The sequence below is a fragment of the Salmo salar genome, chromosome ssa15 (assembly GCF_905237065.1).
Source record: "Salmo salar chromosome ssa15, Ssal_v3.1, whole genome shotgun sequence".
NCBI lineage: Eukaryota > Metazoa > Chordata > Actinopteri > Salmoniformes > Salmonidae > Salmo > Salmo salar.
This window is the reverse complement of record NC_059456.1, coordinates 80,209,950-80,233,194: the sequence shown is the minus strand read 5'-3', so window position 1 is coordinate 80,233,194 and position 23,245 is coordinate 80,209,950. Positions and strand designations below refer to the sequence as shown.

General features: G+C 41.4%; 1 protein-coding gene across 2 annotated transcripts; it reads left to right on the top strand.

The window, feature by feature from the left end:
* The first annotated feature begins 5,798 nt into the window (after positions 1-5,798).
* Positions 5,799-23,245, top strand: tmco4 (transmembrane and coiled-coil domains 4). 2 transcript variants are annotated; one of them, XM_014145725.2, is made up of 14 exons: positions 5,799-6,163; positions 6,700-6,850; positions 8,599-8,773; positions 8,991-9,018; positions 9,129-9,258; positions 9,636-9,733; positions 12,904-13,047; positions 13,218-13,337; positions 13,620-13,784; positions 14,501-14,637; positions 17,231-17,315; positions 17,588-17,705; positions 17,994-18,111; positions 21,481-23,245. In XM_014145725.2, exons 1-14 carry the CDS (start codon positions 6,112-6,114, stop codon positions 22,036-22,038), a joined length of 2,079 nt encoding a protein of 692 aa, XP_014001200.1. In that variant the 5' UTR covers positions 5,799-6,111; the 3' UTR covers positions 22,039-23,245. The 2 variants fall into 2 exon arrangements, with proteins under 2 accessions (XP_014001200.1, XP_014001201.1); XM_014145726.2 differs by lacking the exon at positions 12,904-13,047.

Here is a 23,245-nt window from a genome sequence, read left to right as displayed (position 1 = left end):
TTTGTACCCCCCAGCCCTATTTTTATGCTGCTACTACTCTCTGTTTATTATCTATGCATAGTCACTTTACCTCTACCTACAAGTACATATTACCTCAATGACCTCGACTAACCTGTGCCCCCATACATTGACACTGTACATGTACCCCTGTATATTTTAATTTTTTTTACTTCAGTTTATTCTATTAAATACTTTCTTAACATGTATTTTTCTTAAAACTGCATTGTTGGGTAAGGGCTTGTAAGTAAGCATTTCACAGTAAGGTTGTACCTGTTGTATTTGGCGCATATGACAAATACAATTTTATTTTATTTTATTTTGATTTGCAGCAGCTTGCCTGATGGACCCACGTGTGTCTCTGGTACTTATCTCAACAGAGATGGAGCCACTAAGGAGGGTAGCAGAGTCGGTTGTATTTCAGAAAATCAGAGAGTACAGCCATGGAGCAGCAGGACCCCAGGAAGATGCCAGCACGATGAATCCAGAAAGCATCTCAACCACAGTGCTTCAGAAATATAGCTTTGTCGTATCGAAGATTGTGTCTGAGGTCACTGTACAGCTGGAGGGTCAACCTGGCAGGGCATTAAGTTCCCCATGTAAGCTGTGGAAATACCTGGAAGAGGTAAAAGGGGGTATATTTACAAAGTCACCTCTCCAGTTCTGGCAGTGCAACACACATTTTTTATTGGTCGCAAGGACGCTAGTGAAATGTTTTTACCTGGTCATGTTAGTTTTTGGTTCACAAAGCTTTTTTAATAATCATGTTTTATTCAAACAGTAATGTGCAATTGACCAAACATAAACCAAGTTTCTGAAGAGGCAACAGCTGCACGGGAATGTCCGTCTGTGTGTGTCAGGGCTCTACATACAGGGAAGATTTTGGAAACCCTCTGGGCCAGTCGATCTTCCTTGTCAGTGGCCCACTTTGGGCCAGTGAAAAATATATTATATTTTTAATCTAGGCTATATAATTGATAAATGGCTTTCCATACAAAGCGTTCCATTACAAAGGGAACCTGGTTTTTGGTTGCTTTCTTGTTTTAAAACGTGATACAATAACCCCTCTAACTCTCAACATTATAAATGGAAAGACTGACTAGATACCACATTGACAGATACTACATTGGTGTGTTTGTGTCGGGAGCATGTCTATTTAGCTAGGCAATGCCCACATTATTCTGACATATTTTAGAAAGTAAAAATAATGTGAATGTCAATGATATTGGGTAGGCCGATTAAAAAAAGTAATTATTTTTTAAGTGGTAAAGCAAACATTTTTGCATTCATTTTGGGGGAGTTGGTTTTCTATAGGCTATTACAACAATTAAATATAAAGGTCCTTGAAAATTACAATTAAGTGCTTGAATGTAATTGAAAGTCCTTGAATGTGACTTGCCAATGTCTGTATAAACCATGTATATGCTACATCTTGAAAATCAGATTTCATGTACCGCATAAAAATCTAAAGTTCAATGTGTATCCATCGCATTTACTTCCGATATTTTTCTCACAAAAACTGGGTCAAATAGCAAATGTGCCGACTCTGGTCTTGGCACGCGTGCTCTAGTCAACAGCAAGCAGATTCAGTACAGGTAGGATAGTCTACATGATGAGATAATTAAGCGAGATAATATTTTTATTTGTCAAATGGGAATCAAGCATCAATCATCACCTCGCCAGAATAAGACCCTTGATATTTATTGGAAAGGAGCATCAAGATCACTTTCGCTACACTGTGAAGTTCATCATAAATTATTTAAATCTGTAGCCTAACTAATAAACTGTATGGTTTCCCGAGTCAGTGGGAGGACCACACACCATATCATCGTGTGATTCCAAGTTTACTTTTATATGATGGTTATTAGGGTATATCCATATTTGCGCATCCCACCGCTATTTCTCGCTTAATTCAATTTACCTACACAAAAAGATCCCACCATGTCAGATGAACAAATGTTCTGTCAGCATTTATAAAATTGTGACGAAACTTACAGTTTCCATCACAGCTGTCATGATTTTATTAATATGGTTGGCCTATGACATTACTTGCATAAAAACTGTGGATGTAAACATGGTTAGTGGTGGGAAAATGCGCATATTTTTGTTTATGTGGATTTTCGAATATTCGCATGAAAATCTGTTGTCAATTGGAAACCTAGTTTGTGGTTAACAAATAGTTTTGTGAGAGATTAACAAAGGTCCTCTTTGCTTGTTATCTCTTTTGTTGTCTTCAGAAGAAGTTACAACCTCTTGAGAGACATCAATCTAAATTCTGAGTTGAACAAATGGGAGCAGGACAAAACTAAAATATGTGTCTTGTATTATTATTCAATAAATCTTTGTTGTTGATCTTTTTAAATGACCAGGTTTCAATTCAACCTTTTTATGCGAGTAAAGTAGCCTACTACATGTTAGATAAAAAATGTCAGGACAGGCCTGATGGAAATAGACAATTTTTATTGGTAAACTTTCCAAATGTCCACAAAACAAAATACGATGGAAAAGTTGGGATATTTTTGTGTTAGTAAAATTAATTGTGTTGTGTGGTCCTCCCACTACGACTCGGGAAAGCATGCAGTGTTGCCAACTTAGCGACTTTGTCGCTATATTTAGCTAGTATTCAGACCCCTCTAGCGACACATTTTCAAAAAAATCTACTAACGACTTTTTCTGGTGTTATTGGAGACTTTTGGAGACTTTGACGTGAAAGCACGTATCGTTCTTACTCTTCTCAACGAGCAGCGGGTGCTGCCGTGGGCCCCACCCCCGTCCCAAAGCACTCATAGGCGGCCCAGTTCTCGTGCAGCAGTCCCTCCCAGCTGCAGTCAGAGCAGGAGATGTTCACCCCTCCACGTCCAGACTGCAAATGAATCGCGCATGCGGGAAGCCGCCGCTGGCTGATCCCGCCCTGGCTTACATTCAGGGCGGGATGTAAATGTAAACTGTTCTTTGTCTAAAATAAATCACTGCATTTGACTCACACAACCTGTCACTTACTCACCTTGTCCACTGTGTGTGTGTGTGCCTCTCTGTGACATAAGCTAAACATCTAGCTGGCTAGCTCATCATGTCTCAGTCTAAACTGTACACTCAAAAATACAGAAAGGAGTGGGAATCAAACCCTGAATTCAAAGGCTGGTTGAAGCCGTTTATTGGAGATGATACACGGGCATACTGCCTGTATTGTAAGGCTGATTTCTACGCCAAACTTAGTGATGTAAAAAAACACATGACAACTCAAAAACATACTCAAAAGGCAAAGCCTTATAACAGTTCCACCCAAAACAAGCTGCCATTTATGGTTAAAAAAATTGACTCTGCAAAAAAGGCTGAGGCCACCATGGCATTAGCTATCGCTGAACACTGTTCCATGCTGGCATGTGATCACATTGGAGAAGCATGTAGAGCTGCTTTCTCAGACTCCACTGCTGCTACCCACTTCAAAATGCACAGGACAAAGTGCACAGAAATGATTAATGCACAGAAATTATTAATGGTGTTCTAGCACCATACTTTCTGAAAAAGTTGGTCGCAAATGTGGGTGACCAGCGTTTCAGCCTCCTCCTCGATGAGTCCACGGATGTAAGTGTTTCTAAGTACCTCGGGGTTGTGATAAGGTACTTTAGTGACACCAAGCAGACAATTGTATCAACACTTCTGGGGCTTGTTGAGTTGGAGGGAGGAGATGCCAAATCTATAGCCCGTGCTGTTGTGGCTTTCCTCGAGGAGTGTCGTCTTAAAAAAGAGAAACTCCTGGGGATAGGGACTGACAATGCCTCTGTTATGACGGGGATTAACAATGGGGTCCATAAAGTGCTGAAGGAGGAGTCTGGCCTCAAATATCTGGTTCTTATTCGCTGTGTGTGCCACTCACTGCAGCTTGCTGTAAGTCATGCTTCCAATGACACAATCCCCCATAGTGTGGAGTACTTGGTACAAGAGACTTATAACTGGTTTTCAGTGTCTCCAAAGCGCAGGGAGGCCTACAAGGCCATATATGAGACCATCAACTGAGGGGAGAAACCTTTACAGATAACCAAGGTGTGTGCCACACGTTGGCTCTCCGTTGAACCCGTGGTTTCATGCATTTTGGACCAGAGGGAGGAGCTTAGGCTGCATTTCGCAGTCACCAAGTCCAGTGAACACTACTACATGGCTCAGGTTTTATACTCCATGTACAGTGATCCTCAAAACATATTGTATCTGACTTTTTTGAAGTCAGTGCTGGATGAGGTACAGTTGGCCATCAAGGCTTTTGAGGGAAAGCAAGTAGATCCTCTTAAGCTACTTGACAGCTTGGTTAGCCTGATCAAGTCTGTGAGCAGCAGGGTGTTGAGTCCACTGGCAAATGTTGATGTACTCAAAGGGCCAATAGATGGATACATCAGTCCCAAACCGTACCTTGGTTACCTTCTTGAGTCAAAGGCAGCTGAGCTCCACCTTGCGCCTGAGGATGAAAACAATGTCCGAAAGCGGTGTGTAGCCTTCACCATCTCCCTCACTAATGAGTTGAGGGTGAGACTGCCGGACAACATCGAAGCATTGCAGTACATGTCAGTTTTAAATGTGGAGGAAACGCTAAAGCACAATAAGAGCTCTGGAGAAATAGAAAAAATAGCCAAGCTCCTTGGCTACTCCCCTGCAGAGACAGACAAGATTGTCCAGCAATGGCGTGCCATCCATCTTAGTAAATGGAATGAGACAAAAAACACACTGGGCTTCTGGAGTGCGATTTGGAAGTTCAGGGATGTAGCTGATATCAAACTGTTTCCAAGAACTTGCCATGGCTGCGATGTCTGTGTTGTCCTTGCCACACTCGAATGCTGAAGTCGAGAGAGTATTCAGCCAGATGAGTGTGGTAAAAAGCAAACTTAGAAATCGGATGTCCTTGCAGACCAGTTTGCCCCTTTTTGCCTTTCCTATTCTACATCCCATGTATGGCTTTAGTCTTTCACTTAATCCTTAACTCCATACTGTACATTCGATATGGACTGAAGCTGTCTGGTGAGGCTTGCTATGAGCACCAACTGCCTGATAATGTTTTGCAGCTTTTTGGCACATCAGCTGCTAACTCATTTAAGTCAGCTCCCTCAGTTGCTGAACCTGCCATAGAGAGCCTTGACCAAAATGATGATGGCCCACTCTTTCTGTGAGCCAGCACAGCCTGTGTGTGTGTGTGTGTGTGTGTGTGTGGAGGGGGGTCTGAAAAAAAAACAATTAACCTGAATTAGGGCCAGACTAGCTCCCATAATTTTCTCACATTGCCATTGACAGTTTTTCTATTGTCTCTTCTTGGGCCATTTAGATTGTATACAAAAAAAATGTATGGTTAAAAATGTTCATGTTTTACTGTGACTTATTGTAGGCTCCTAAGTGGACCATAAGGTTAAAAACCGAACCAAATTAAGAAAATTAAACAAAAAAACAAACAAAAAAAGAAATTAAATTAAATTACAAATTTTGTAAAAAACTAAGCAACTCCGCCAGAGTGTCTCTTTTGTGTCACTTTTGCCGGTCCCAAGCCCGGATAAAGGAGGAGGGTTGGAATTGTGACATAAAATAAAACAAGAATCGACAGAAGAAAGTTCATTTGTAGTTCTAAATATATTTAGGGTGTTTTTTACTCACTTTTTGTCTCTCCCACAAAGTTATTCCTCTCTCCTACAGCATCCATCACAATTACATGCACATGGCCAATTACGCAAATTGAGTGATGACGTCATTTAGCGACTTTTAGGACAGCCAATAGCTACTTTCCTTACTGAGGAGTTGGCAACACTGAAAGTGTGCAGTTTATTAGGCTACAGATGAAAAGTTATGATGAACTTCACAGTATGGTGAAAGTGCACGTTGATGAGCTTGAAGCTCCTTTCCAATAAATATCGAGGGTCATATAATAATTTCCCCCCATCCATTTACTCTTGCTGAATGAACGAACGAGGTGTTTCAGATCGTTCTACGTCTGTACAAGCTGTGTCTCAACGTTACAATTTTGAACACGACCTTGCTTGGACGCGTCAGCTCTTTGGTCAAATTGCAAAAAGTTCATTGAACTTTCAACCACAAGTAGATAACAACAACCTAGCTGAGCCATCATGCTAACAAAGTGAAATGGAGGAGGAAAGAACAAAACAACACTGTTTTAATCCAGTGTTGACTCCAGGTAATCGATAATGTTTTGCATTTATAAAGAAACATCAAGTGGGGTTATCTAGCTAGTTAACTTAAACTAGCTAACGTAAGCTAGCTAACTTAACATAGCTAACGTTAGCTGTCTATCCGCCAGCTGTTTCGAACAGTGAGTGCACATTAGCTAGAGAACTTGTATCGTAGTCCCCAGTTTATTTGGCTAGATAGCTAACTAGAACACTTAACTTATTTGTGTTGTCTAACTAGTTAGTGAACGTACTCATTTGAGGCAGCGTATGGAAGGAGGTAGCTACCTAACTAGCAAGTAGCTAAATATTTTTTTGGGGGGGACTTATTTTTGCCTGGGTTCAGTGAGTTTCTCCGTGATGCAGGAGAACATTTGTTTTTCATGTAGCTAGTTAGCACATTTTTGTAGATTTGTTGTTGCCCTTCACTGACTGTTCTAGTGCAGCATTCTTGAAAATATGTCAGATGTATCAAACCTTTATCAAGATATGATACATTTTGTTCATGTGTAATAGCAGTAACATTATCTGTCAATATCTTCAGATCCAGGGGGGGAGAAACCCGGTCGAGATAGGCCGGATGAACCTATCGCTGTGGCAGTGATTGGCAGGCAGCTGACTGAACCAGGGCGCTTTGCCTACGCTGGGCTCTGTGGGGTCTCCTTGGGCCAGCTATTTCCTGGACCTGAGAACAGGTACTGTACTGCAGGGGTTACCAAACTGTTTCACACGGGCCCTTTTCAGCATTGGGGAACATCCCCCCCGACGCACATGCCACGTCTATTTCTATGGGCACATGCACTGTACATGACAAACTGTTCACACCCCTCTTGTTGGAGAGAATTTTGCAGTTTTAAAGCAAATATTCTTGCAATTATATACATTTTGCCATGTCTAATGTGTATTCATGTTATATTTGAGTGACAAATTATAACTATCTATGGGCTAAAAAACATAAATAAAAAAACGTTAGCTGACATGGGCTAGTTGATCTGGACATTTCAGCCAAGTTATAAATATCTCTAAGGTATACAATGACAAGAGGAACTGATGATGCACCACCCAATTTCGAAATTGAGGTGGTGCATCATCAGCTACTATTACAACTCTGAAGAGTAAATTTAAAGCCGGACTGCATTCCTTAAAAAATTTTTTTTTTAAATATATATATATAACCTTGTTTTTGAAAGAAAAGCGCATTTTTTGTCCATTAAAATAACATCAAATTGATCAGAAATACAGTGTAGACATTGTTAACCTCTCTGGGGTATGTGGGACGCTAGCGTCGCCAACACTCAGTGAAATAGCAGAGCGCCAAATTCAAAACAAAAATCTCATAATTCAAATTTCTCACACATACAAGTATTATACACCATTTTAAAGATACACTTCTCGTTAATCCAACCACAGTGTACGATTTCAAAAGGGCGAAAGCATACCATTAGATTATGTTATGACAGCACCTAGACAAGAAAAACCACACAGCCATTTTCCAAGCAAGGAGAGGCATCACAGAAACCAGAAATACAGCTGAAATGAATCACTAACCTTTGATGATCTTCATCAGATGGCACTCATAGGACTTCATGTTACACAATACATGTATGTTTTGCTCGATAAAATTAATATTTATCCATAAACCCCATTTTACATTGGCATGTAATGTTCAGAAATGTTTTGCCTCCAAAACATCCGGTGAATGAGCACGTCAATTTACAGAAATACTCATCATAAACGTTGATAAACTATACAACTGTTATGCATAGAATTAAAGATAAACTTCTCCTTAATGCAACCGCTGTGTCAGATTTCAAAAAAGCTTTATGGCAGAAAGCACACTTTGCAATAATCTGAGTACAGCGCTCAGTCACCAAAACAAGCTATACAGGTATTTTTCTCAGGTTTTTGCCTGCCATATGAGTTCTGTTATACTCACATACATCATTCAAACAGTTTTAGAAACTTCAGTGTTTTCTATCCAAATCTACTAATAATATGCATATCCTAGCTTCTGGGCCGGAGTAGCAGGCAGTTTACTCTGGGCACGCTTTTCATCCGGACGTGAAAATACTGCCCCCTACCCCAAACAAGTTAATTTTGTAAATTACTATTGTAGCTGGAAACGGCAGATTTTTTTTTTCAATGGAATATCTACGTAGGCGTACAGAGGGCCATTATCAGCAACTATCACTCCTGTGTTCCAATGGCATGTTGTGTTAGCTAATCCAAGTTTATCATTTTAAAAGGCTAATTGATCATTAGCAAACCCTTTTGCAATTATGTTAGCACAGCTGAAAACTGTTCTGATTAAAGAAGCTATAAAAGTGCTGCAGAGATAGTTGTCCTTCTGTAAGGTTCTTTTAATACATTTGTTGATATGAATATGAACAATATGAACGTCTTGCTGGCTTTGCCTAAACTTTGTCCTCTAATCGTTGTACAGGTGTTTCCGGGAGCAGTACCTGGAGGGGCTGGTGCAATGGCTGGGTCTGGACGAGTCGGTGATGCCCGTCATGGGGGCCTTTCTGGCAGGCCTGGGATTCGAGGGCAGCGACACCTTCCTCTCTATCCTTCAGGCTGAGCCACTACTGTCTGCAGGGGCCACTCCCATCACACAGGTGGGTTCGGTCACTGCCCTGCACCTATCCAATCAAATGCTGGAATGATTAATCAGTGTATTGGTGATATGACCATGCTCTTTCTTTTTTGCACAAGTGTCCTGCATGTAACTTATTATGTTTGTTGACCAGCACTTCAAAACAAAGTAAGCTTTGGGCATACTGACACTTCTAAGATCATTCACAAGTTCCTTGTGTCATTCTCTCTCACTCACAGGACCTTGTGTCTTTTTCCGTCAAAGATGGTAAGTAGCTTACATTAATTAATTAGTAGAGTTGGCCTTAATCATAACTGGAAAGTTCATAAAGTACTAACAATGTCTCTGAATGTGACCAAAACATACTTTGTCCACAGGCCTGTACGACTCCAGATCACGAGTCCTAATTCGCCATGTCAGCTGTCTACTGCGAGTGTCCCCTCAGCAACTGGAGGAGTTTGAGGCGACGCTGGGCGAACGACTGAGGGAGGGAGTGGTGGAGAGCGCGTAAGTTAGGGAGAGAAGAATGAATAACAACAAGCTTCCCTAGTCATGAAGATGTTTAACTAGATAAAATGTTTAACTATGTAAGCGGCAGTGGGATTTTTGCATGGGTAATTACATTGTGTACTCTCTTTTATGTGTCATTGCTTTGCCTCAGGACTGACTACAACAGTAAGTTTGTTTATCCTTTATGGTCTACTTGGTTTGGTTTCAGTATGGAATAACCCTGTGGTGAAACATGTATTCATAAACTGTAGTACTTCCGTCACATTGTAAACATTGTCGTTGAGTAGCCTATATGAATGCACCAATACATATATTGTTTATAGACCATTATGTATCTCACTGTATGTTCAGATTGTCTTTCTTTTATCTCTCAGAGAGGAGTCATCTCGGCGACAGACAAAAGAGAGAGGACGCAAGTTACGACGTTACCTCCTCATTGGCCTGGCCACTGTGGGTGGAGGAGCTGTGATTGGTCAGTGCTTTTACTTGGGCCAATCGCTAGTATGAGAGGCAACATTGAGAAATTCCCCCAAAAATCTATTACTCACTCATTAGAAAATTATGCCATTATTTAATGTACAGTTGAAGTCGGAAGTTTACTTACATTGGAGTCATTAAAACTAGTTTTTCAACCACTCCACAAAGATCTTGTTAACAAACTATAGTTTTGTCAAGTCGGTTAGGACATCTACTTTGTGCATGACACAAGTCATTTTTCCAACAATTATTTACAGACAGATTATTTCACTTATAATTCACTGTATCACAATTCCAGTGGGTCAGAAGTTTAAATACACTAAGTTGACTGTGCCTTTAAATAGCTTGGAAAATTCCAGAAAATGATGTCATGGCTTTAGAAGCTTCTGATAGGCTAATTGACATCATTTGAGTTAATTGGAGGTGTACCTGTGGATGTACTTCAAGGCCTACCTTCAAACTCAGTGTCTCTTTGCTTGACAACATGGGAAAATCAAAAGAAATCAGCCAAGACTTCAGAAAAAAAAAATTGTAGACCTCCACAAGTCTGGTTCATCCTTGGGAGCAATTTCCAAATGCCTGAAGGTACCACGTTCATCTGTACAAACAATAGTATGCAAGTATAAACACCATGGGACCACGCAGCCGCCATACCGCTCAGGAAGGAGACGCGTTCCGTCTCCTAGAGATGAACGTACTTTGATGCGAAAAGTGCAAATCAATCACAGAACAACAGCAAACGACCTTGTGAAGATGCTGGAGGAAACGGGTACAAAAGTATTTATATCCACAGTAAAACGAGTCCTGTTTCGACATAACCTGAAAGGCCGCTCAGCAAGGAAGAAGCCACTGCTCCAAAACCGCCATAAAAAAACCAGACTACGGTTTTCAACTGCACTTGGGGACAAAGATCGTACTTTTTGGAGAAATGTCCTCTGGTCTGATGAAACAAAAATAGAACTGTTTGGCCATAATGACCATCTTTATGTTTGGAGGAAAAAGAGGGAAGCTTGTAAGCCCGAAGAACACCATCCCAACCGTGAAACATGGGGGTGGCAGGATCATGTTGTGGGGGTGCTTTGCTGCAGGAGGGACTGATGCACTTCACAAAATAGATGGCATCATGAGGAAGTAAAATGATGAGGATATATTGAAGCAACATCTCAAGACATCAGTCAGGAAGTTAAAGCTTGGTCGCAAATGGGTCTTCCCAATGGACAATGACCCCAAGCATACTTCCAAAGTTGTGGTAAAATGGCTTAAGGACAACAAAGTCAAGGTATTGGAGTGGCCATCACAAAGCCCTGACCTCAATGCTATAGAAAATTTGTGGGCAGAACTGAAACAGCGTGTGCGAGCAAGGAGGCCTACAAACCTGACTGTTACACCAGCTCTGTCAGGAGGAATGGGCCAAAATTCACCCAACTTATTGTGGAAGGCTACACGAAACGTTTGACCCACTTTAACTTCTTATGGCTTGAATCCCGTTAGCGGGATCGATATGACGACAGCCAGTGACAGTACACGGCAACAAATTCAAAACAACAATCTCATAATTAAAATTTCTCAAACTTACAAATATTATACACCATTTTAAAGATAAGATTCTCCTTAATCTAACCACAGTGTCCGATTTCAAAAAGGCTTTACGGCGAAAGCAAAACATTAGATTATGTTAGGACTGCACCTAAACAAGAAAAACCACACAGCCATTTTCCAAGCAAGGAGAGGCGTCACAAAAAACAGAAAGTCAGCTAAAATTAATTACTAACCTTTTGATGATCTTCATCAGATGACACTCCCAGGACTCAATGTTACAAAATACATGTATGTTTTGTTCGATAAAGTTCATATTTATATCCATAAACCCCATTTTACATTGGCGCGTGATGTTCAGAAAATGTATGCCCACCAAAACCTCCGGTGAATGAGCACATCAATTTACAAAAATACTCATCATAAACGTTGATAAAAATTTACAACAGTTATTGAAAGAATTATAGATATACAACTCCTTAATGCAACCACTGTGTCAGATTTTAAAATAGCTTTTCGGCAAAAGCACATTTTTCAATATTCTGAGTACACAGCTCAGCCATCAAAGCAAGCTATACAGATACCAGCAAAGTTCTGGAGTCAACTAAACTCAGAATTAGTATTATAAATCTTCCCTTACCTTTGCTGATCTTAGTCGAAATGCACTACCAGGACTCCTACTTCCACAAGAAATGTTCTTTTTGTTCGAAATACTCCATATTTATGTCCAAATACCTCCGTTTTGTTCATGTGTTCAGATCACTCTCCAAAGGCATAACGCGTGAGCGTAAAACAAGAGACAAAAAGTCAAATAGTTCCATTACTGTTTGTAGAAACATGTCAAATGATGTTTACAATCAATCCTTAGGGTCTTTTTAACATAATTCGTCGATAATATTCCAACTGGACAATAGCGTATTCATTACAGAAGAAAAAGAAGGAGCGGTGCGCCAAACGTGCTCGCGCAGTAAACAACTCACTGCTCCCAGGCAGTCCACTGATTTACTGAGCTCCTATTCTCTGCCCAGTAACAGGAGACGCATGAAACAAGTTTCTAAAGGCTGTTGACAGCCAATGGAAGCCTTAGGAAGTTCAAAATGACCCCAGACACTGTAGTTTGAACAGGGATTAGATAGAAAAACTACAAATCACTTCCTGGTTGGATTTTTTTCTCATGTTTTTGACTGCCATATGAGTTCTGTTATACTCACAGACATCATTCAAACAGTTTTAGAAACTTCAGAGTGTGTTCTATCCAAATCTACTAATAATATGCACATCTTAGTTTCTGGGAGTGAGTAGGAGGCAGTTTACTCTGGGCACATCAGTCATCCAAGCGACTCAATACTGCCACCATCCATAAGAAGTTAAACAATTTAAAGGCAATGCTACCAAATACTAATTGAGTGTATGTAAACTTCTGACCCACTGGGAATGTGATGAAATAAATAAAAGCTGAAATAAATCATTCTCTACTATTATTCTGACATTTCACATTGTTCAAATAAAGTGGTGATCCTAACTGACCTATGACAGGGAATTTTTACTAGGATTAAATGTCAGGAATTGTGAAAAACAGTTTAAATGTATTTGGCTAAGGTGTATTTAAACTTCCAACTTCAACTGTAGGTGTGACGGGCGGGTTGGCGGCGCCACTGGTAGCGGCGGGGGCATCGGCCGTACTTGGGGCTGGAGGGGCGGCTGTTCTGGGCTCAGCCACTGGCATCGCCATCATGGCCTCCCTGTTTGGAGCAGCAGGGGCTGGCTTAACTGGTGAGATCACTGGGAGATGAAGGGGCTTTGGCAGTGTATGAAGATAGTTGGTCTCCTTTTTGATTGGAGATAGTTTGTCTACTTTTTACATTTTTTGTTTGAGATCAGAATCTCTTTCCTATGATCGTTTACCTTATTGTCTCACTCGCTCTTTCTCTGTTTCTCGCTAGGCTATAAGATGAATAAGCGGGTGGGAGCAATAGAGGAGTTTGAGTTTCTGCCACTGAGCTCAGGGAAGCACCTACACCTGACTGTGGCTGTGACTGGCTGGCTGTGCACTGGAAAATACAGTGAGTGAGCACTGACTACCACTTAAAAACTACCAAGGTCATCTACTGTACATACTTTACAAACCCATGGAGGCAAAATGTAGGAGAATCTTGACGGAACAGGAAGTTGCAATGTTATTCATAAACCCATATGATATCGGTAGTGAATTCAAAAAAATGCAACTGATATAGATTTTCCATATTGGTGTCCATCACTATTACAACTAATAGTTTCATGGGACGCACACCTACTGGTATCCACTTTGCTGAACTCTCGCTTCCTGTCCTCTCTCCCACCCTCAGGTTCGTTCCAGGCTCCTTGGTGCAGTCTGGGTGCGTGCGGGGAGCAGTACTGTCTGGTGTGGGAGTCTCGTTTCCTTAGGGACCTGGGTTCCACCATGGCTGCTCTTCTTGACGGCCTGGTCAGCATGGTGGCCCAGGAGGCCCTCAAGTATACCGTGCTGTCAGGTAGGTAATCACACCACTCCTCCCCATCAGAACATGCCTCACCCCTGGCTAGTTGTTTTTAAAAAAATGGAGAGTGGAATTCCACTAAATTGTACACGTTTTTATTTATTTTATTTAGACAGACATTGCATTGAAATGAGAGGGAAGACATGGCGAGGGATACATTCAGAGAAGCTGGTTGAACAGATGATATCTTATGTTGATCTTGTCAAGGGGAGGCATATTTTTATGGGTTACAATATCTTGTGCTGAAAATGCCATCAATAGGGATGACACGTCGTGATGCGGAGGCTTGTCTGATAGAACGTCGGCAACAGCTGTTAGAAAGAAGCCTGAGGGTTCCTTTGATATTTGTGTTGGTGGAAATAAGGGGCCATGTGAGGTTATATGCAAGCAATGTGACTGAGTTAAATTAGCCTTTGTTTGGTTGAATGGGATTTTGTAGTAGGCTACACCATTGAGAATTATTTTTGGTTTCACCCAGGAGTTCAAGGACTAACTTTGAACATGCCCCTCATTCAATTAACCCTGCACTGTATAAACAATGTCTAAATACATTTTTGTTTAAGGTAAAACTTTTTCCATGAATATAGCAAGTTTGATTGATTGTTGAATTCCAACCAGCATCCTAAATTGAGTGTTGTCCTCCAGTCTCATAGATAGCCTAGTAACCCTCCACTACTGAGAAGCTCTTTCTCCTACTTGTCCTTGTCTAGGTATTGTGACTGCGCTTATGTGGCCTGCCTCTCTGCTTGCGGTGGCCAGTGTTATAGACAATCCCTGGTCTGTGTGTCTTAGTCGCTCAGCTGAGGTGGGAAAACACCTAGCCCAGGTGCTGAGGAGTAGGCAGCAGGTACGCTTCTCACTACTGATAACAGCTGCCACCACACACCAGCATGACCGCTCAGTAGGATTCAATCCCGTTGAAACGGGGATCTCTTGTTAATTACATAAGTAAATACTAATACGTTTAAGGATGGATGAAATATAGATTTACAGTGCCCTCCATAATTATTGGGACGGTGAAGCATTTTTTTTCTTCTTTTGGCTATATACTTCAAAGATATGGATATGAAATCAAACCATGACTGAGGTTAAAGTGCAGACTGTCACCTTTAGTTTGAGGGTCTTTACACCCATTATGGGTGAACCGTTTACAAATTACAGCACTTTGTGTACATAGTCCCCCCCCAGTGGAGCAAAAGTATTGGGACAAATTCACTTGTGTATCATTATTCACAATTCATTCAGGATTATCTGTAATCATGGTAGCATCTACATTAATGTAGAAGTGTTCAGAAACATATTCTATTTTTATTTACAATAAAAGTGACTCCAAAATGGCACAGTACATTATTTACCATTCATTTCTGTTGGGCACAAAATCATGTGAAACAACCAAAACAAAGAGTCACAGGCTTGATGTAGTCATTGCATGCTATGAATATGGGAACATATACTTAACTTTTTACTACACAAGTGAATTTGTACCAATACTTTGATGTACAAAAACTGCTGTAATTTCTAAATCCTTCACCCGATAAGGATGAAAATACCCTAAAATTAAAGCTGACAGTCTGCACTTTTAACCTTATAGTCATTGTTTGATTTCAAATTCGAACTTTTGGAGTATAGAGCCAAAAGAAGAAAAAATGCTTCACTGTCCAAATAATTACGGAGACACTGTAGCTGTAATTGGGGCTCGGCGATACATCAAATTAATAAAAATGATGTGAGACGTATTTGAAAGAAATAAATGAAATAATGGAGTTTTATTTAATTTTTGTATGAGCGTTAATGTCCACTTGTTCGCATGTCTTTTTGTCTCGTCTCCTTCACTTCTTCTGCTGTGACTGTGCACCTTCCCATTTACACACACCAAGCCCCTGCCACTCACAACAACAAAGAAGAGAGATCACTTCTTCCTCTGTGACAAACTGTTTCAACTTGCTATTTGCATTTGAGGTTTGGTCCAACAGAATAGGTCATATGGACACCGAAAGACATTGAGACATTATTTTACTTTAAAAGAACATAACCTTGCTAACAATGCCCTTTTTCTGTCTCAACTCCTGAAATTGCACTCAGAACACACTACTAAAACAGGAGCATCAATTAACATTGATTCTGGAAAATGAATGCTCAGTTTGAACAAAGTGGACAGGCTAGCATGCTGTTCAAACAGTTGGAGACGGACAGAGGGGTGTGTTCATAACAGTTCAACTGTTCTACCTTGTTAGCTAGCAAGCAGTGTGCATTAGTCTCCGGAGTGGCGCAGCGGTCTAAGGCACTGCATCTCAGTGCAAGTGGCGTTACTACAGTCCCTGGTTCGAATTCAGGCTGTATCACATCCGGCCGTGATTGGGAGTCCCATAGGGCGGTGCACAATTGGCCCAGCGTCGTCTGGGGTAGGCCGTCATTGTAAATAATGTTTGTTTTTTTCTTAACTGACTTGCCTAGTTAAATAAAGGTATTTTTCAGTGAGATCTGCTATTGGCTCCTTGATTTGTCGCTAGATTATGTTTTTTCGTGACGACGTCACAGCACCAATTTGCCTTGCTGCGGTCCCGGACTTAGATTTTCACCCCCACCCCTTGTGCTTCTACACCTGTGTGTGCGCAGTTGCTGTAATTTTTGTTGCACAGACCGTTTCTCCTGCTCTCGTTTGTGGCAGAATTGAGTGGGAAAAGTTTAATGCTTTTCAAAACCGTAGTAACCCTTGGTGTCATAACTCCCGAAAGGCAGCCTGAAAAGTAGCTGAATTTGTTGCTAGAATCTTTTACCAATACAAGTTGCTGGAGGGGTATGAAAACTCGCAAAATATATCGACAACGTTGCTAATTTGGCTTACTTGAAATATAAAGATGAGCTGGCTACTCAAGAACACGTGGGCTTGTGCTTGAGAGATTGTTTGAGACCTGGTATTTTTTTAAATGCCTGCTACAAGAAGTTAGTCGTTATTAGTGAATGTGCATTATGCATGGTTCTGGTTAAATTGAGACAAAAAGGGCATTTTCATAGCCAGATCAGTGATTTTTGCAAAAAAGCTGGTTTAAACCATTTTGATAATACAATTATTTTTGTGGGTCTTATGGTTGTGGAAGGCTTATTTATCCTAGGTATAATTTCACAAGCACTGAATTCATTAGATTATTGCAGACTGTTTGAAATGCAGTGTGTAAAAATGTTACAAAATGTAAAAATATCGTGAAAATCCTGTAAATTAAAACTAAATCCAGATTTTTATGCCATATCGCTGAGCTCTAGCTGTAATTGTCATTGGAATTTGAACATTCACATTGAAGGTTTTACAATGAACATGTCCTTATACAACTAAAGTTAGATTTTATAGATTTTTTGCTGTAGATGTTTACAATTATCTGGATTTTGAAAGCCTGTGTCATGATGTTTGTTGTGTCAACAAATCAGCATTGTTTTTTTTAAAGGGAAAGCGTCCTGTCAGTCTCATTGGCTTCAGTCTTGGTGCGAGGGTTATCTACTTCTGCCTTCAGGAACTTGCCAAAGATCAAGGTATAGCAAACACACTAAACCCTTGCCTGACTTTATACATAGTATAACAAGCCTAACAATAGTCAAATTGTATTGTTGCATTTAACTGAAATGCCTTAAAAGAAATTGAAGAATCATCTAGGTATGCTTTTGATCTATTAATCAAAAGATTCATTTTTGTGAGAGATTTTTGCCAGATACATGTCACCGCTTCCACACACACACACAACTGCAATACAGAACTGTTCAAATTAACAAACTCTCTCTTTCTATCCTGTTGTGCATGTTCTCAGGTTGTGAGGGCGTGGTGGAGGATGTTGTCCTATTGGGTGCCCCAGTAGATGGCACCGCCCAAGCCTGGGAGAGAATGGTCAAGGTGGTCGCTGGGAAGATAGTGAATGGATACTGCAGGTGAGAAAGATATCCCATCTTACCTTGGGGGGGTGAGATTGTTGTCTGGGTGATGCAAAATATGTATACAGCAAATTTTGAATTTGAGCTACTGTCAATTAAAAATATTTATATGACCATTTCGAAATTAGAAAAATGCATGAAATATTTTCATATGCATGCATTCTTTATCTACTAGGAATGGCATAAATAAGCATAGAAATTATTTAGTCTCTTCATTGATAAAGGTAGCATATTCATGATACAAAGGTGCTGTGGTTTTTATTAATTGGTCCATCAACCTGTCAGAGGGGACTGGCTACTGGGATACGTGTACAGGGGTTCGTCGGCACAGCTGTCTGTTGCAGGGCTTCAGCCAATCAGCTTGAATGATCGCCGCATATTCAACGTGGATCTATCTTCTGTGGTGAGTTAGACTATTGTACCTCAATTAGTCATTTCCAAATGAAAAGTGGCAGCTTTTACATGACATGACACTAGGTTTCAGCTTAGTCCATTTGTTTTCTGTCCAACACAGCATCATTGTGCTTTTGTTATTGCACTGACTGTTGTTGTTTAGCACATGCTGCTTAACAAAATAATTTGCCTGAAGTCAATAAGTACCAGGTGTAAGCAGAGGGAGAATTCACAGATCACTGTGCAGTACTGACTCACCAGGTGATTTTTATTTTTTATTTCACCTTTATTTAACCAGGTAGGTCAGTTGAGAACAAGTTCTCATTTACAACTGCGACCTGGCCAAGATGGAGCAAAGCAGTGCGACACAAGCAACACAGAGTTACACATGGGCTTAACAAACGTACAGTCAAAAACACAATAGAAAAGTCTATATACAGTGTGTGCAAATGTAGTAAGATTAGGGAGGCAATAAATAGGCCATAGTGGCGAAATAATTACAATTTAGCAATTAAACACTGGCGTGATAGATGTGCAGAAGATGACTGTGCAAGTATAAAGTTAGTTAGGGAGATTTAAGTCTCCAGCTTCAGTGATTTTTGCAATTTGTTCCAGTCATTGGCAGCAGAGAAATGGAAAGGCGGCCAAAAGAGGAGTTGGCTTTGGGGGTGACCAGTGAAATATACCTGCTGGAGCACGTGCTACGGGTGGGTGCTGCTATGGTAACCAGTGAGCTGAGATGAGGAGTGGCTTTACCACGCAAAGACTTATTGATGACCTGGAGCCAGTGGGTTTGGCGACAAATATGAAGCGAGGGCCAGCCAACGAGAGCATACAGGTCGCAGTGGTGGGTAGTATATGGGGCTTTGGTGACAAAACGGATGGCACTGTGATAGACTACATCCAATTTGCTGAGTAGAGTGTTGGAGGCTATTTTGTAAATGACATCGCCAAAGTCAAGGACGGTAGGATAGTCAGTTTTACGAGGGTGTGTCTGGCAGCCTGAGTGAAGGATGCTTTGTTGCAAAATTCTAGATTTAATTTTGGATTGGAGATGCTTAATGTGAGTCTGGAAGGAGAGTTGACAGTCTAACCAGACCTAGGTATTTGTAGTTGTCCACATATTCAGAACCGTCCAGAGTAGTGATGCTAGACGGGTGGGTGGTTGCGGGAAGTGATCGGTTGAAGAGCATGCATTTAGTTTTGCTTGCATTTAAGAGCAGTTGGAGGCCACGGAAAGAGTGTTGTATGGCATTGAAGCTCGTCTGGAGGTTTGTTAACAGCGTCCAAAGAAGGGCCAGAAGTATACAGAATGGTGTCGTCTGCGTAGAGGTGGATCAGAGAATCACCAGCAGCAAGAGCGACATCATTGATATATACAGAGAAAAGAGTCGTCCCGAGAATTGAACCCTGTGGCACCCCCATAGACTGCCAGAGGTCCAGACAACAGGCCCTCCGATTTGACACACTGAACTCTAACTGAGAAGTAGTTAGTGAACCAGACGAGGCAGTCATTAGAGAAACCAAGGCTATTGAGTCTGCCGATAAGAATGCGGTGATTGACAATCAAAAGCCTTGGCCAGGTCGATTGAATACGGCTGCGCAGTACTGTCTTTTATCGATGGCGGTTATGATATCGTTTAGGACCTTGAGCGTGGCTGTGGTGCACTCGTGATCAACTCGGAAACCATATTGCATAGCGGAGAAGGTATGGTGGGATTCAAAATGGTCGGTGATCTGTTTGTTAACTTGGCTTTTGAAGACTTTAGAAAGGCAGGGTAGGATAGATATAGGTCTGTAACAGTTTGGGTCTGGAGTGTCTCCCCCTTGAAGAGGGGGATGACCGCTGCAGCTTTCCAATCTTTAGGGATCTCAGACGATACGAAAGAGAGGTTGAACAGGCTAGTAATCGGGGTTGCAACAATTGTGGCAGATAATAGCCAGGTGGAAAGGATGGCCAGCCATAGAATTGCCATTAAAGCCATTAAATCATTATGTTGTTATCCAGAGCACATGTATTTATTTTCCAAGCTATAGCACACAATATTTTACATACAGCAGGTTTTTAGAGGACCAGAGTTTGGTCTGCTTCGTGTTTTCATTTTTGCCATGATGTATGATGTGAGTACAGTGGAGGTAAACCTAGGCGTTGAGTGATAATGAGAGAGGTTTTGTCTCTGGAGGGACAAGTTAAGCCAGGTGAGGTCTCCGCATGTGTGTGGGGTGGGACGAAAGAGCTATCTAAGGCATTTTGAGCAGGACTGAAGGCTCTACAGTGAAATAAAACCGTAAAAACTAGCCAAGACAGCAGTAGACAAGGCATATTGACATTAGAGAGAGGCATAAAGAAATCACAGGTGTTGATCAGGTGTGATCCTTTCATCCTCTAAACGCCCATTGTAGCTTCATGATGCTACAGGCCTCAATGCCTCCACGGCCTTAGGAATGGAGTTAGAGGCCAAGCTATTGAGATCTGAAAACGTTTACTATTGAGCTGCCGGGAGGCATTGATTGCGTGAGTTTTTCAGCAGACTGAAGGTTGAGAAGACTTCTAGCTACACAATGGCTGTATTCAATAGTACATTTTAGTTGGTGTCAGGTAACCTTGTACTTTTTCTTGTTTGCCAATACTGTCTCTCTAAAACCTTTTATTACTATAACATAATAGACATGTATTCATAATACACCATTTATTTCAAGTTGAAGGAAAACTATGTTAAGGTAACTGCAGCTTGTACTGTCAATTCACAGCCAGGCTTAGGTATTCAGCCATGGACTTGTCATATGAAAAGACAACCTTTGACAGAAAATCATGATGGTAGATTTTTATTTTATTTTAAATGTAACCTTTACTTAACTAGGCAATGCACAAAGGACAACTTTGAGAGCATTACCTTGACATGTGTTGAATAGGGTCGGGATGATACCAGTATCGTGGCAAGGAAACAAAACACAAAGCATCATTAAATCATTATGTTGTTATCCAGAGCACATGTATTTATTTTCCAAGCTATAGCACACAATATTTTACATACAGCAGGTTTTTAGAGGACCAGAGTTTGGTCTGCTTCGTGTTTTCATTTTTGCCATGAAAAAATATTGCGACACTGGTATTGTCCTGGCCCTAGTGTTTGAATGGAAATGATGGAACTCTACGTTTGCGGGTTATAAAGTGGCCTATTCATGGCCACTTTATGGCCACTCTATTCAGTTACCACGGCGTGAAATCAAAAGTGTAACGTAATTTCCAGGTATTAAAACAAGCCCACGGTATGTTTTTAATTTCCAGCGGTAAAAGGGTGAAAATGTGTCTACAAAGCCCAATTTTCCTTCTTCGCACATACTCAAATGATTTTAACCCCCCCTCCCCTTCTTTTAGGTGAAAGGTCACTTGGACTACATGCGTCAGATGGATACCATCCTCGTAGCAGTGGGCGTGCCTACCAGAGAAGTTCCAGGAGCTGGGGGCGGACCTCTTCAACCACTTACTATGACCGAGAGAATACTGGACATAGCCATGGTCCAATCAGTACAAGGGGACGTGGCTGAAGAGCAAAAACTGGTTGGTGCTTCGGCTGGAGCAGATGAGACTTGCATGGGTGAGGGAGGGCAGCTGGAGGAAAAAGAGGATATGGGAGACGGTTGGGATATCCCCGACATATCAGATCTATTGGACTCGCTAAACGAGATCGATGTTGTTTCAACTGAAAACATTCTTGAGGGTAACCTGCAACAGAGTTCTGAGAGGAATGCCACCCATGAGGACAACGGTGCACCTTCCCATCTAGAGTTTGATGGATGGGGAAAAGACCTGGAGGAGGAATGGGGGGAGGGAGTGGAGGGGACAGAGTCTGACACTGAACACACGTCCTGGAGTTGGGAGGACACACGCTGGACTTCCGAGCACAAGCACATGGGACCAAACAGGCGGACATAGGAGGTTACAGGACCAACTGCCTCACTGCAGTTTGTCTGCCTCTTCTCAACTTGAATTACCAACAACATCCCAATCGTGTGTAGAAAGACCTCCTTTACCTTCACAGCACACTCAGGTGCCAGAACACTCAGCTAAGGCGTCAGTACCACAAATCTAAAAGAAAAAGTCTTTAATTGAACTAGTCATGAACATGTGAACTCCTTAAGGGCTTTTTTAATTTTTTTATTTAACTATGGCAGTCTAAGTTTTGTCAATCATTTCATTTACCAGTTAATCTGAAGAAAAAATAGTGTTGCATAATGTATAGTGTGTTAAAGTATTGTCGGTTTTATGTAGGCAGGATGTAAATTTAAAAACATTTCATTACAAAACATTTAATTATAGACATCCCCCACTTTTATGGATATTAAGACAATGCAGCATGAATGAATTCTAACTATATTCCTGAATTCCTCCGGTCGATTATTCCATCTGTTGGGGATTATAGTTATCACAGTGACGTCACCCAGTGATTCTCAGTGCCTAGCTCTTCCTCATCCACTCCTGCCCTGTATGCTAAATTACACCTTCTAGATAATATTTCCATCTTGCTACCAACCCCAACAAGACACACCTTCCTCCAACCAACCTTTCCCCTCAGCCAAGTTTCCCATCCTCCACTCTTGGTCATACTTTAGTATGTAACACAGCATCTGTTCATGCTCTCTTCTTCATCATCCCCTTCAGTCCAGCGTGTCCACCTGATTGGGCAGCAGCAAGGGCAGCTCAATCCCAGCATGCTCTGCGTCATACAAGTTGACGGTGTCTGTGGCGGTGGGCTGTCGGGGATCAGAAGCCAGGGAGGGGGGCTCTGCTGTGGGCAGGTTGGGCTCACCAGAGTTGCAGAGGGAGAGCTCCGGCGAGGGTCTGCGGGGCGAGCGGGTAGAGCAGCAGGGCAGCAGTCGCCCCAGGGCCCGTTTGAAGTCACGCATGAACAGCGGGTAGATAATGGGGTTCATGGTGCTGTTACAGTAGCCCAGCCAAGTGATGGCATCGAAGAGGGCCGGGGGAACACACTCGCATACCGCCTGACAGGTGAGAGAGAGGGCAACAGACAGGCATTGGGGTTGTGTTCAGTATGTACACAACATTTAAGATTTTGTGAAACAAATATTCTTATCAAAAATATGTAGCTTGTCGGAAATATAGTGCCTATCATAAGTATGCA